We start from the raw sequence: 15250 nt of genomic DNA on the forward strand, positions 1-15250 counted from the left end.
TGAGCGAGTTTCCAGCAGTGACAGGCGTGTGTAGAGTCAGATGGAGGTTTGGAGAGAGGAAGTGCTGTTTTTCAGATCGCCTCTCCTGCATTGTGTCGATAACAAACCTCGAATGAGTGCCTGACCCTGTCGAGTGTGTGAGTTTAATCCGGAATACACGTTAAGGTTTATTTGAAGGTGAGTATCAGCTTCCTGGTTTGAGTTTTGTTGTTTATATTTGTATTTCTCTGCTCGGTTTGTGGCTGATCCAGATGTGGCTGCTGACATACAGATGTGTGTATGTAGAGTCAGTACTTGACTTGAATCTTTTTTTAAATGTATGCAGTAAACAGCCTGTGTGTTGACATGGCTCAGTCTGTTCAGCATCACTATTCAATATTCATGCAAACTTGCTTTGGATTTTCTGGTACTGTATATGCATACAGTGGCATGCAAAAGTTTAGGCACCCTTGCTGAAAATGTCTGTTACTGTGAATATTTAAGTGAGCAGAAGATGAACAGACCACCAAAAGGCATAAAGGTAAAGATGACACATTACTTTACTTTAAAGCAAGATTTGTGTATATATATATTTTTTGTACAATTGGAGAGCGAAAAAAGAAAAGGAACACCATGTGAAAGTTTGGGCGCCCCAATACATTTGAGTTCGCAGGTAACTTTTACCAAGGTTCCAGACATACCTGTCAACTTTGAGGTTTGAAAAAAGGGATATTTCCCAGATTTTTAACTCAAAATATCTCTCATCTCATCTCATTATCTGTAGCCGCTTTATTCTTCTACAGGGTCGCAGGCAAGCTGGAGCCTATCCCAGCTGACTACGGGCGAAAGGCGGGGTACACCCTGGACAAGTCGCCAGGTCATCACAGGGCTAACTCAAAATATTAAAGGGAAAATTTCGGAAAGTCATACCCTTCACCAAAAGTGGGTGTGTAGTTGAATGGGGGGCAATTTTCTATCTAGTATTTGTGATTTCCTGTACTCTGGTGCATGTTGGTGATAGCCAAGACCCAAACTCAATATGCTTATGGTTTATAGAGTGCATTTGTGAATAAACTATACATTTATTTTTATTTGCTTTCAGTGGTACCAGTTATTTCCCAAATTAAGGGCTAAAATACGTATCTTATATTAAATAAGAAAGGTCATTATATAACCAGTCAAATTCAATTCCATTGCAATTTATTATGGTTTTACCATAATCATGGCCTCGGAACGATAGATAGATAGATAGATAGATAGATAGATAGATAGATAGATAGATAGATAGATAGATAGATAGATAGATAGATAGATATTAAACCAAGAGTGATTTAAAATGGGTAAGTTTCAGATAGAAAATAAAATAGACAATGAGTGGATAAAACAGTTAATACACCAATTAGTTTACACTAGGCTATTTATGAGGTCTTAGCCAGGACATACTTAATGTAAACATGTGTAGCTTACCTTTGATTATTTGGGAGGCTTTCGTTTTCCCCATGGAAAATTTCTTTGCGATGGAAGAGTCTGGGAACATTCCAGCCACGCACTTGTTGAAATCATCAAAGAAAGAGAGGCTAATGTTTTTCTTAGCTATTAGCATCGCCATCTTCACCTCAGACCTAATCAGTGTTGCCAGATACTGCTGATGTTTTCCATCCCAAAATATGTTCAAAACTCTCCAAAATGCACTTGAAACCGCCCAACTTGGGCGGGAAACCGCCCAATCTGGCAACACTGGACCTAATCACTTGTTCAGCCTCGCTTCCGGACGTAGTTATGTAATTACTGATGCCTGAGAGGGCGGGGACGTGAATTCATGGCCCGACTTCCTGCTGTAAACTCCTGTCAGAGGCGCGTCATGAATTCTGGACCTACCGACTTTTTTATATTGTGAAAATACGGGACTTTTATATAATCTGAAAATACAGGATATTTTCGGGAAAATAAAAAAACGGGAAGACAGCGGGAAATAAGTCAAAATAAGGGATTTCCCGGGAAAAACGGGAGGGTTGACAGGTATGGTTCCAGACCTTATAGCTTATTGAGCTGTGGCTTGTTCAAATTCTTCGTTAGGAAAGGTCGCAGATTTCAAAGCTGTACTGTATAAATTCTCTGACTCCTCAAACTTGTTCCTAAAACCAACAGCCATGGGCTCCTCTAAGCAACTCCGTCGCATTCTGAATAAAAAAATAATTGATGCTCACAAAGCAGGAGAAGGCTACAAAGTGTTTTCAGGTAGCTGTTTCCTCAGATCGTGATGTTATTAAGAAATGGCAGTTAACAGAAACAGTGGAGATCAAGGTGAGGTCTGGAAGATGAAGAAAACTTTCTGAAAGAACTGCTCATTGGATTGCTAGAAAGGCAAATAAAAACCCGTGTTTGACTGCAAAAGACCTTCAGAAAGATTTAGCAGACCCTGGAGTGGTGGTGCACTGTTCTACTATGCAGCAACACCTGAACAAATATGACCTTCATGGGAGAGTCATCAGAAGAAAACCGTTCCTGCGTCCTAGCCACAAAATTCAGCGTCTGAAGTTTGCAAATGAACATCTAAGCAAGCCTGATGCATTTTGGAAACAAGTCCTGTGGACTGATGAAATCAAACTAGAACTTTTTGGCCACAATGTGCAAAGGTATGTTTGGAGAAAAAAGGGTGCCAAATTCCAGGAAAAGAACACCTCTCCAACTCTGAAGCATGGGTGTGGATGGATCATGCTTTGGGGTTGTGTTGCAGCCAGTGGCACAGGGCACATTTCACTGGTCGAGGGAAGCATGGATTCGAATAAATACCAGCAAACTCTGGAAGCAAACATCACACCATCTGTAAAAAAGTTGAAGTTAAAAAGAGGACGGGTCCTACAATAAGGCAATGATCCAAAACACACCTCAAAATCTACAATGGAATACCTCAAGAGGCCCAAGCTGAAGGTTTTGCCCTGGCCCTCACAGTCCCCTGACCTAAACATCATTGAAAATCTGTGGATAGATCTTAAAAGAGCAGCGCATGCAAGACAGCCCAAGAAACTTGTAGAACTGGAAGCCTTTTGCAAGGACGAATGTGTGAAAATCCCCCAGGTAAGAACTGAAAGATTATTAGCTGGCAACAAAAAGTGTTTACAAGCTGTGATACTTGCCGAAGGGGGTGTTACTAGGTAATAACCATGCAAGGTGCCCAAACTTTTGCTTCGGGCCTTTTTTATTTTTTGGTATTTTACGCCTGTAAATGATGGAAATAAAAATGTAATCTTGTGGAAAATATTAAAGAAATGTGTCATCTTTACCTTTATGCCTTTTGGTGATCAGTTCATCTTCTGCTCGCTTAACTATTCACAGTAACAGACATTTTCAGCAAGGGTGCCCAAACTTTTTCATGCCACTGTATGTCACTACACACACACCTTAATGTAATCGCACATACAGTAATTTGTTTTATGATGACTGTATTTTGGGGCGGCACAGTGGTGTAGTGGTTAGCGCTGTCGCCTCACAGCAAGAAGGTCCTGGGTTCGAGCCCCGTGGCCGGTGAGGGCCTTTCTGTGTGGAGTTTGCATGTTCTCCCCGTGTCCGCGTGGGTTTCCTCCGGGTGCTCCGGTTTCCCCCACAGTCCAAAGACATGCAGGTTAGGTTAACTGGTGACTCTAAATTGAGCGTAGGTGTGAATGTGAGTGTGAATGGTTGTCTGTGTCTATGTGTCAGCCCTGTGATGACCTGGCGACTTGTCCAGGGTGTACCCCGCCTTTCACCCGTAGTCAGCTGGGATAGGCTGCAGCTTGCCTGCGACCCTGTAGGACAGGATAAAGCAGCTAGAGATAATGAGAGATGAGATGACTGTATTTTGATCCAGTCATGTTGATTTTGACTAAAGAGTAAATGAAGTTGATTATACTTGAAAACAAATTACAAATAGATTGCTGAAAGCATTATATTATTAGAGAACTTTGAATCATGTGTTAAATCAGAATAAAGTCTAGTTTCAATTATTATTTTTTTTTTTTTAAGTTAGCCTTGGAAATATTGGTGGTGCAAAATCTCAACGTATCTTTTTTTTTTTTTTTTTTAAAGACATGAAATCAGTGCCACGCTGGAAATATTGGTGGAAACAAACGTGAAACTTCCAGGGTTTATATGGCCCAGTAGAAAATATTAGTGGAAACGAGGTCTTGTATGGTGAGAACCAATGGGAATTCATTATACTGATCAAACTTTATGTCCGAACACTATAAAAATAGATGCTCTGGGACTTGAAGTCAGATCGCTCAACAAACTGACTCGGCTTTTGTTAATTGATCTAAAAAAGTCTAAACTTTAATGTAAACTCTTTGAATTATTTTTGCTTGGGAGAGTTTCCACGACAATTTGGATTCGGATTTAGGTTTGGACTTGAATTCAGCCCCTGGCTCTACGTAGCTTCAAGAAAGAGTTTGATTGTGGGATTAAAATATTGACTCATTTGAGTTCATTTCTTATAAGCATTATGAATGTACAAGTAGCCAGACTGTAGCATTAAAAGTCTTGTTTTGAACAGTAATGACTGCTATTGACATTGAAACAAATGCTGCACTTTTGTGGAAACCCTGACGTATGGACTCATTTCCTTTTCCTGTAAATCACTAGATCAAACCACTGAATCAAACATTTCGAGACTCTACATTCTCTGTTGAAACATGCCATGCGCTCGTGAACTCTCTAGGTATGTGCTGAAAATCTATTTTAAACCACAGTGCTGTTGAATTCTTGATTATTTGATTAATTGATTGGTCAGAACCTGTTGATCGTCCGTCCATTCCACTGGAGCCAATCCCAGCTGGCTTCAGGTTCACCCTGGACACTCTGGGCAATTCAGAGTAGCCGGTTGATCTAATCCGCAGGTCTTTGAACTGTGGGAGGAAACCCACACGAGTACAAGGAGAACCACCGACCCCAATTCCAAAAAAGTCGGGACGCTGTGTAAACTGTTAATTTAAAAAAAAGAACGTGATAATTTGCGAAAGCCTATATTTTGTTGAAAATAGTACAAAGTCAACATATCAAATGTTGAAACTGAGAAATTGTATTGGATTTGGAAAAATATATGCTCATTTTGAATTTGATGTCAACAGCACATTTCAAAAAAGTTGGGACAGGGGCATGTTTACTACTGTGTTGCTTCACGTCTACTTTTAACAACCCTCTGTAAACGTTTGGGAGCTGAGGAGACCAATTGCTGTAGTTTTGAAAGTGAAGTTTTGTCCTATTCTTGTCCAACAGTTCAGGGTCTCCTTTCTCGTATTTTGCGCTTCAGAATGTGCCGAATATTTTAAGTGGCAGACAGGTTTAGCACCCGGACTCTTAAATTGTTGCACTGTTCGCCCATGCAGTCTTTCACAGCATGGTGACCCCTTCCCCATCTTTACTTCTGAGAGACTCTGCCTCTCTGGGATGCTCTTTTTATACCCAATCATGTTATTGACCTGTTGCCAATTCTACGGAAGCCGCGAGAGGCCCTTCATATAATCTTTTTTTATTCACCTTGTTATCCCGAGATAATGACATAATTAATTTAGGGTCTCGAGAAAACAACACAACTAATTCGAGATCTCGAGAAAACAAAACAATTATTCCATGATCTCGAGAAAACAAGACAATTATTCCGTGATCTCGAAAAAACAAAACAATTATTTCATGATCTCGAGAAAACAGCTGAGATTTCTAGCAGAGCTGCGCCCCCTGTGGGTCAGACAACGAAGACTTGGGCTACGTTCACACTGCAGGCTGAAGTGACTCAAATCCGATCTTTTCGCCCATATGTGACCTGTATCCGATCTTTTATTGACAATATGAACGACACAGATCCGATTTTTTCAAATCCGACCCAGGCCGTTTGGATATGTGGTCCTAATTCCGATTCCGATCCGCTCTTTTCATATGCGACTTCAGTCTGAACCGCCAGGTCGCATTCATCCGCCTTGCACGTCATCAACAAGCCACAAACGTCACTATTCTGCGCTGAAGTAGGCGGCGGGTCTCTCAAAAAAAGTTACAACAACATGGCGCATGACCACGGGCGCAGATAGAGGGTGGGACTCGTCCCACCCAGATTTAAATTCACCTCGCTCGGTCCCCCCCACTTATAGGGAGGAAAAAACGTCTATGCTGTCTTTCTTTGCATAAGGCAAACCTCACGGAAAAATCAAAAGACTAATTACCATTCGGTTTATTGAGGTGCACAGCAGTACAGACATAGTTGCAACAACTCACATAAAACAAAACAAAGACTGATATTCGGTTGGTTGAGCTGCGCAGACTGCACAGGTTGCGAGCTCGAGCTTGGTTGCTATGGTTACTAACAACAAGTTTGACAGGCATATCGGGGTTGGGGTTGGTTTGCTGGCAGCTTTGTCCCCCCCAGTTCAAAAAACGTATCTGCGCCCCTGCGCATGACATCAATGCGAGGGATGCTTCGGGCTGTGAAGGTTCTGAATCTTCTCAATGGAAGGACGCAGAGGTTAGGGAGCTGATTTCCATTTGGGGGGATGCAGCTATTCAAGCTAGATTGGATGGGTCATACCGCAACCGGGCGGTTTTACTTCCGTAAACACTGGCCATGCTCACTGCGTGTGACATCGTCGTATCCTGCAATGCGCATGCGGAACACTTTTAGGTCGCTTTTCGTTCATACTGAGGATCACATACAAGTCGCATATATTTGTTAATGTGAACGACCTCACAAAAAAATCGGATTTCACAAAAAAATCGGAATTGAGCATTAAGCCTTGCAGTGTGAACGTAGCGTTAGGCCCTGTTCACACGGGAACGGATTCAGGTGACTCCGATACAATTGCTTATCGTTTAGGCCTGGCGTCCACACGGTACCGGCGTTTTGGGTGCCCAAAACAGTCTTTTTGAGAACGGGTTCCAGAGTGGAAAGATCTGGCAACGTTGCCGTTGTGAAGTCGTCTGGATGAGTAGAACGGATTTGTTTACGATGAAGTCACAACCACATGACTGTGAGTGCTTCACGCCGGGTAGAAGTGTAACAAACTCGATGCGAGTTGTCAACAAATCCTATAACTTGGTTCATGAAACGCGCTTACAAAATATTTTCACTGTGAATATTTATTGTGTAATGGTGCAAAGTGAGAGAGAGAGAGAAAGAGAGAGAGAGACTCTGCCCTTAGGGCAGAGTCAATCCCGCCAGCAAAAATAGGGAAAAAAAGGAGCGATCTCACCTCTTCAGATGTGAGATTACATTCCTCAAAAAGGACGTAGAAGAACAAATTAATCCATCAACGTGTAGCATTCAATTTATTCCGGACCATTAAAGACGCCGCCTTCCGCGTAGAATCATACGTCATCCTCGCCGCCATATTGGATCGGTCAAAGCGGAGAATAAAGATTAGCTGCGTTTAACTGTACCAACAGGTTTGCTGTCCAAACAAGGTCACATGGGATTACCTTTCACAGGTGAGACTGGAAAAATACTTTTCATTGTATTTGGTCATTATAATGTAATTTTACGAACAGATTTTCCTGACTTTGTGGCTAATATGAAGTCTCGCGCATAATAGTTTATGCGCATGCGTCCTTACTTCTTCTATTGTTCTGGTGTCTCCGAAGGGACCGTCTTACAGTGCCCCTAGAGGTGTGGCATGTGTATTGCATCGTTTTCAGCAAGCGTTGCGTTGCCATATGGACCTGATATTTTACTGATCGTTGCCCATTTGGACGCGATATATTTTTAAATAACATCTCGTTGCCGTTGTCGTGTGGATGTAGCCTTAGAAATTGGCGGACATGTAACAGAGCAGAAATGGCTTTTTATGATGCCTTGAGAGAGGGGGGGGGGCCAGTCTTCTGCGGAGGTGCCGCGGACTAATTTTGAAATTATCCCTTATTAAAAGACTTGATGCAATCTCTCCCTGTGTCAACCCCTGATCAAAATATTGCCTTATTAGGTGATCGATTATTCCAGACATTCTAATGACCAAAGTTGCGTCTATACAGAATGAGAAATAGCCCCAAAGTCAGCATATCACAAGTCTCTTGGCGCTCCTGAATGAACCATTTCTCAGCTGTTTACTCGAGATCATGAAATAATTGTTTTGTTTTCTCGAGATCACGGAATAATTTTGTTTTCTCGAGATCTTAAAATAACGGTTTTGTTTTCTCGAGATCTCGAAATAATGGTTTTGTTTTCTCGAGATCTCGAATTAGTTGTGTTGTTTTCTCGAGGTCCTGAATTAATTATGTCATTATCTCGGAATAACGGTTTTGTTTTCTCGAGATCTCGAATTAGTTGTGTTGATTTCTCGAGATCCTGAAGTAATTATGTCGTTATCTTGGGATAACAAGGTGAATAAAAAAAGGATTATATGAAGGGCCTCTCTCGGCTTCCGTACAATTCACCAAATTAGTTTGTTTTTTTTGTTTGTTTTTTTTCTGAGCATTACACAACTTTTTCAGTCCTTTGTTGCCCCGTCCCAACTTTTCTGAAACGTGTTGCTGACATTAAATTCAAAACGAGCATATATTTAAAAAATAAATAAATAAAATTTCTCAGTTTCAACATTTGATATGTTGTTTTTGTACTATTTTCAATGGAATATAGGGTTTCCATTGATTTGCAAATCTTCACATTCTGTTTTTATTTGTTTTACACACAGCGTCCCAACTTTTTTGGGTACAAACTCCACACAGAAAGGCCCCAGTCGATCCCAGGTTCCAACCCAGAACCTCTTGGTGTGAGGCGACGGTGCTAACTACTGCACCACCCGGTGTCAATTAATTTTCCATAACAGCACTCCTGACAGTCATGCAACTGCAGATCATAGGTTTATATTAATGCAATCATTCAATGGCTTACATGTGTCCTAAAATTCATGGAAGACCAAATTACAATTCTAGGATCTGTTTAAAAAAAAAAAAAACAGTTTAGGTGCAAAAGTTTGTATCCCCATGCTGTGTTTGTTTATCTACCCAAAAGAAGTAAAAAAAAAAGAAAAGTTTATTGGTATTTACGAAAGCCACAAGAAAAAAGTGGGAGATGACTAATAAACTAGTTCACACTAATTAATTGGCAAGGGATCTGAAAAGTCCTTCGAGGCAAGTAGAAAAATGGCACACGTTTTATATTCCATTTGGAAATATGTTTCTTCTTCATTTGTTTCAATAATTAGAAACCCAATACTGTTTGAGTCTTGTTAACTCCAGTGAGGGTGTGCAAACTTCTTGTCCTCAGCTGGAAGTCACATTCGACGTGCACATGTACGTATCTGATGTATTGAAACGCTTCGGCTACAATTTTAGTGTTTTGTCATTTTGAAAACTTAATTTTATGTGCCGTGTGCAACAGTGATAAATGCTGTCTTCGTGAATATTTATCTGCTACAGATCACATGACCAGATATTGACCGTCTCCCTGGGGTTGAAGTACAAGTCAGTTTAAATTCAAATCGCACACATAAGGCTGGAATTGGCCTGTATGAGCATCCATCCATCCGCCCGCCCGCCTCTAGTGTTCTCTCAAAAGACGTCCTCTAATAACCTTTTCTGTCTGTCCCAGTTAGCGTGATATTTTTATGCACTGGGTTTTAAACGGACTGACCCGATTATCCCATTAGAAACCTCCTGGAGCTAAAGGATACAATCAGCAATAAAACTGTAATAATAACAATGATTGTATAATAAGCAATAACCACATACTTACGAAGGCCGAAGGTTGGAGAAGCAGCCTTGGTCCCAAAGGGTTGCCGGTTTGATTCCCTGGCCTAGCAGGAAAAATGTGAGAGGAGTTGAGTGAATGAACAGCGCTTTCCTCTCCTTATGTATCATGGCTAAAGTGCCCTTGGGCAAGGCACCGAACCCCCAACTGCTCCCCTGTAGCATAGCTGCCCACTGCTCTGGGTATGTGTGCGCGCTCATTGCTCACTTGCGTGTGTTCTGTGCTTCAGATGGGTTAAATCCAGAGGAGGAATTTCGCTATGCTTGAGTGTACATGTGACAAAAATAAAGGCTTCTTCTTCCACCGAAAAACGCCAGAATGACTGATATTTGTAATATCAGGTGTACAGATTAATGGCGGTCGGTAATCACTAAGTAACCTGTCGTGCAAAATGATCAAATCTGAATCTCCATATTCAGAACTTCTCTCTCTCTCTCTCTCTCTCTCTTTTTTTTTTTCTCCTGTTTCCAGCAAATGGCGAACATGCTGCGTCTGCTCCTGAGCGTGGCCGAGAAAGCCGCCAACGTGGCGCGGGTGTGCAGGCAGGAGGCGCCGTTGTTTGAGTTGCTGGTGCAGGAGAAAACAGGCGCCGACAAGAACAAAAAGTTTGTCCAGGACTTCAAGACGCTCGCCGACGTCGTGATACAGGAGATGATCCGACATGATGTCTGTGCACAGGTGCTGTAGTAAAATTTGAACCTGATCGTGATGTGCCATCCGGATTCTCACCTGTTGTTGTCTAATGAGAAGTTTGTGTTGCAGTTTCCAGAGTTGAACGGCTTCATTTACGGAGAGGAATCCAACAAGTTTGAGAATGGACTCGGTGAGCGATTGTTAAAGACTAAGATTACAGAAAGAAAGTACAATGTCAACTAGTATACTAGCCAGTTATCGACTATTCGGGTTGGCAGGAAGATAAGCGCGAGTTTCCAAAATTGCGTAATCTTGTAAATTCTCAATCTTCCGATTTTTAACGAGGGGAGAAGTGAAGAGACGTTCAACCATTGACAGCCATTTCTTGGGCTTTAAAATCTATTTTAACAAGTTATTATTTTGCGTAGGATATCGTAATAGTCTTAAAACTTATGTTGACTCTTTTTTGGTGATCAGTTAATGAAATGCAAAAGTCTTGAGACACGCAAAGATCCTTTCAAAAGTACTGAAATTAAAGAGTTCTACGTGCAAAAACACTAGAAAGAGCAGGAAACAGTACTAGATGAATTGCAACCAAACTGTTCTACGTCATGAGCGGCCGCCATGATGGTGGATATACAAAGCAACTAAGATGGCAGCCACTGAAAGCGTGGCTGTAAACAATGCTGCATTTTCTCAGTATTACTACGATTTGAACGATTCGATATGAAGAGAAGATGGATATATGTGGCTTTGACCCGTATTATTTCAAAAAGTCAGACTTTTCTGAAGATAAGACGCTTCTACCGACCTTCGAGTGCGAATACAGGTCATTTCGTCCAATGACCATTTCATCCAAAGCCTTTTTCAGACGCACTATCAGTCATTTTATATTTCAGGTATTTGTTTGTTTAGCCCAGGAGTAATAGGGTTATACCCGGAACAAATTAGTAACAAGCTGAAAATTTCAGAATATGTTCAGAATACCCTTAGGAATAACATACTAAAAGTCCCCGGAAATCCCCCTTGTGCTCTCTGAGAAATTCAAGATGGCGTCCAAAATGGCCACCAAATGGAGATCTGCCCATATCTCAGGCCCAAAACAAAATATTAATGCAATTAAAATGTCAGAATATATGTTTTGTAGGGTAGGAGATTAAATTCCAACATGTGTGTATTAATTACATTGTGTATTAACATTATATAATAACAATGTACACATTATTATAACAGTATATTTGTGTATAATGTGTTCGCTTGCCATGTCTGGTTAGATTGTCATATTTTTGGCACTTCACCAGTTCACATTTATGAATGTGCGCAGTACTATGAATGTGTGTAGGTTTCATCCAGTCCGATCCTTGAATCAAGTATCAATCTTGAAACGCCCTGGCCCATAAATTCACATCCAAGAAGAAATAACAATGACTGTTATGACAAAATAATCGTTATGGTATCATGAAGATATCTCATATGTTTTTGAAATGGCTTCAGTTCTTAATGTTTAGGACTAATAATTACAGACTTATAATTGTAAATCTATACATGTGCTATTTAATGTACACTACCGATTATAGAGTGTGGATCCATTGGTTACTCGTTCACTCCGTATCATCCTATTCTGTTCACAAAACAACCAACACAATTACTAGGGGTTGGAGCACTTATTTTCATTAATATTAATTAAAGTAAATTGGTGGTGTAAAATGAAAAATGGCATGTTAAAAGGTCGTGCTGAGTTCAGTCATTTTTAAAAGGTCATGCTGAGTTTAGTCATTTTTTGTCCGAACACACTGGCGTTGCTAGTAGTAAAGACTGGCGCTAGAAACTCAAAGATTAATTTTTTTCCACCCTTAAACAAGTTTGAATAAATTCCCTACTTCATTGATGGTACAACAAAGGTCCAAGCATTACAACTGAGGCACTGAGAAGTGTTTAAGTCGACTCATTGTTTATAAGCAAGAGCTTTTATTGAGGCAGACCCTTTTTGTCATGAAAGTCGCCGGAATGTTGAAGAAGTGTACTGAAACAGCTTGCCATTGTAGTTTTAGAAGATACGAGTTCTCAAATTTAATTTCCCTTTAATATTTTATCAAAGCTTAAAGATGCACTAAATATTAAGGAAATTGATGTCTAATTGTTGTCTTACGTTATGTTCATGTATGTAGGTAGCCTACTAAGCTAATCTGTCAATCATGTCAACCATCAAATTCCATGTAATTTCCACATTAATGACCTTGTAATCTTGGTTAATTTTAATTTTAACAGTGTGACAATGGTGAATTTGCATTGTTTGTATGAGAGAACATATAATTTAACATTTTAATTGCATTTATATTATGTTTTATCCCTGAGATATTGAAAAATCTCCAATCGGCGGCCATCTTGGACGCCATCTTGAATTTCTCAGAGAGCACAAGGTGGATTCCCGGGGACTTTTAGTATGTTATTCCTAAGGGTATTCTGAACATATTCTGAAAAATTCAGCTTGTTACTAATTTGTTCCGGGTTGGACTCAATTTTGAGCTAATGCTCTTGGGCTAGTTCGAAAAAAGGAGGAACTCTCAGTGGAATCTGACTGAAGCAAAACACATTTTTGTAAAGCAAACAAGTGCCATAGTACGTCCACTTCGACACTAAAGAGGGTACTAAGTGGGTAACTACGTCAGCCCGTGCCACTTGCTGATTCTGGGATGAGTTTAACTCCCTTGTCATTGCAGGCTGCTCGCTTGCGTGTGTGTTCCGGCTGGATCATATTGAATCTTCAGGCGCCGAGCAGCGCTCTCACAAGGGCTTCGTTCGCAGTCCTACCGACCTGAGACCGTGCTCTTTCAAAGAGGGAGGTGCCTGTAAAATTTGGCTTCGCTGTGAGCTCCGTTCGCCAAGTTATTAATTTTTAAAGCTGGCTGGATCATGTTAAATCTTTAGGCGTGGAGCAGCGCTCGCAAACACCCAAACACCTGAAATATGAAATTATTGATAGCGTGTATGAAAAAGGCTTTGGACAAAGTGTCATAACTATTGGACGAAATGGAGGTTGGACGAAGTATCCTGATCTCCTCATCTCCTCTCCATAGTAAGCCTCAGAGTTTCCTCGCCCTCTTTCCGAATCACGGACGGAATTCTAAAAATTTAAAAAAAAAAATTTTTTTTAAGTCGTGCCACAGTCACGAGTACTGTTGTGACCACAACCATATACAGCACAAAGATATGGCAGAGCTAAAAGCAGCGGAAAAACAAAGAGAGTTGCGAACGCGTGACTGTTTTGTATGGAATGTTGCTTGACCCCGCGTTTGTATCTCCACCAACATGGCCGACATCCAGGTTTCTATTTTGCTTTGACGTCACTTGCAAATCATGGATAAACTAAACAAAGTCGATATTTTGGTCTGAGAAGCATGTAGTCTCCGGTCCACTTTTATAAGGAAATCGGCTGAAAAGTAACAAACTGTACACGATACGTTCCCTTTTTTCTCCTTTGCATCTAAAATCTGTATAAGTATTAAAAAGTTTAAAATGAGATTGAACAGGTTTCCGAAATCATCTAAAAGGCCATTCATCGGTTCTCCTGATTGGCTGAAAAATCATATTAAATCAAATACTGCCACCTTTACAGTTACCTAGATTCATTCAAATCAAATCAAAGTCCTTCCCACGCCTTACAGTAGGGTATTAGGCAGAAAAAGAAATTTACCAGTCAAAAATAATATTTTATATAATCCTGATAAGCGCCGCAGGTGCGAAGACGAGCGCTGCAGGCGCGAAGTCCCTCTAGGGGGGTCTGGGGGCATGCCCCCCCAGAAAATTTTTGAAATTTAGACTTCATTTCCTGCATTCTAGGACATTTTCAGGGTGAAATGGCGTGTAATTTTTGATCAGAAATATTGCATATTTTTACTTTGTATTTTTTTCAGTTTCACTCCTGAATGTATCAGATGTATGTATGGTGTTTGATTTGGTAACAAAAGTGAAAAGAAAATAAACAACAATGAATTGTATATAATCTTTTGATCTAGTTACAGTATTTAATAAAAAAAAAAAAAACAACAGTATTCTATTTTACCATACCCCAATGAAACCCCCTTGTTAATCAATGTATCACACATACCTTTTCTGTCTTTTTGTGGAAAAACGAATCAGTTTTTGTCACATTCAATTTGGGGCGTTTGTTGGGATTCATCTTGATCCAGAAGAGTGAGTCAGCAAAAAAAAATGTGGTTCTCCCGCCAAGAAAGAGGAAACTACAACGCAGGGTGTTTGGCAATTTTCGACCAATCAGAATTCGCGATTTATTCAGTCCGCATGTTACAAGATTCAGTGCGGGCCAAAATGGCGGAAACGATGAAATATTCTGATTTTTCATTTCAAGTTTTCAGTATTTTTCGTATTAAACTGTGTTTCTTACGATTTGTAAATGATGGCGGAACCACACACGGACTGGCCATCGGGAGTAGCGGGAGTTTTCCCAGTGGGCCGGTGGTTCAGTGTGGGCCAGCGGAGAAAAAAAAAAAAACAGTTGCGCGCTGGCCTTTAATATGATAAGCAATGTTAACAGTTTCTTTAACAAACTGTTAACATTGCTTATCATATTAAAGGCCAGCGCGCAACTGTAATAAGCAATGTTAACAGTTTGTTAAAGAAACTGTTAACATTGCTTATCATATTAAAGGCCAGCGCGCAACTGTTTTTTTTTTTTTTTTCTCCGCCGGCCCACACTGAACCACCAGCCCACCGGGAAAACTCCCGCTACTCCCGATGGCCAGTCCGTGTGTGGGCGGAACATAACTGGATTTATCGGACGACATGTGGGAGTATTCATGTGCGAAAATTTTCGGCATTATCGTCCGTTTCAGTATCCGTCTGTGTGTATACTTGCCCGTTGAAATCGGCAATCACCCGTCAAATTTACGGGTGGACGGGTCTCTGCCTAATACC

General features: G+C 40.7%; 1 protein-coding gene across 1 annotated transcript in view; it reads left to right on the plus strand.

Moving 5' to 3' along the window:
* Positions 1 to 15250, plus strand: part of inpp1 (inositol polyphosphate-1-phosphatase) — a 33475-nt gene continuing 18225 nt past the window's right edge. Inside the window, exons 1-3 of the mRNA XM_060909795.1 lie at positions 1 to 177; positions 10154 to 10360; positions 10445 to 10505. Coding sequence (XP_060765778.1) covers positions 10157 to 10360; positions 10445 to 10505 — 265 coding nt within the window. The 5' untranslated portion in view covers positions 1 to 177; positions 10154 to 10156. The remainder of the gene's footprint in view (positions 178 to 10153; positions 10361 to 10444; positions 10506 to 15250) is intronic.

Source organism: Neoarius graeffei, chromosome 26 (assembly GCF_027579695.1).
Source record: "Neoarius graeffei isolate fNeoGra1 chromosome 26, fNeoGra1.pri, whole genome shotgun sequence".
NCBI classification, from domain to species: domain Eukaryota; kingdom Metazoa; phylum Chordata; class Actinopteri; order Siluriformes; family Ariidae; genus Neoarius; species Neoarius graeffei.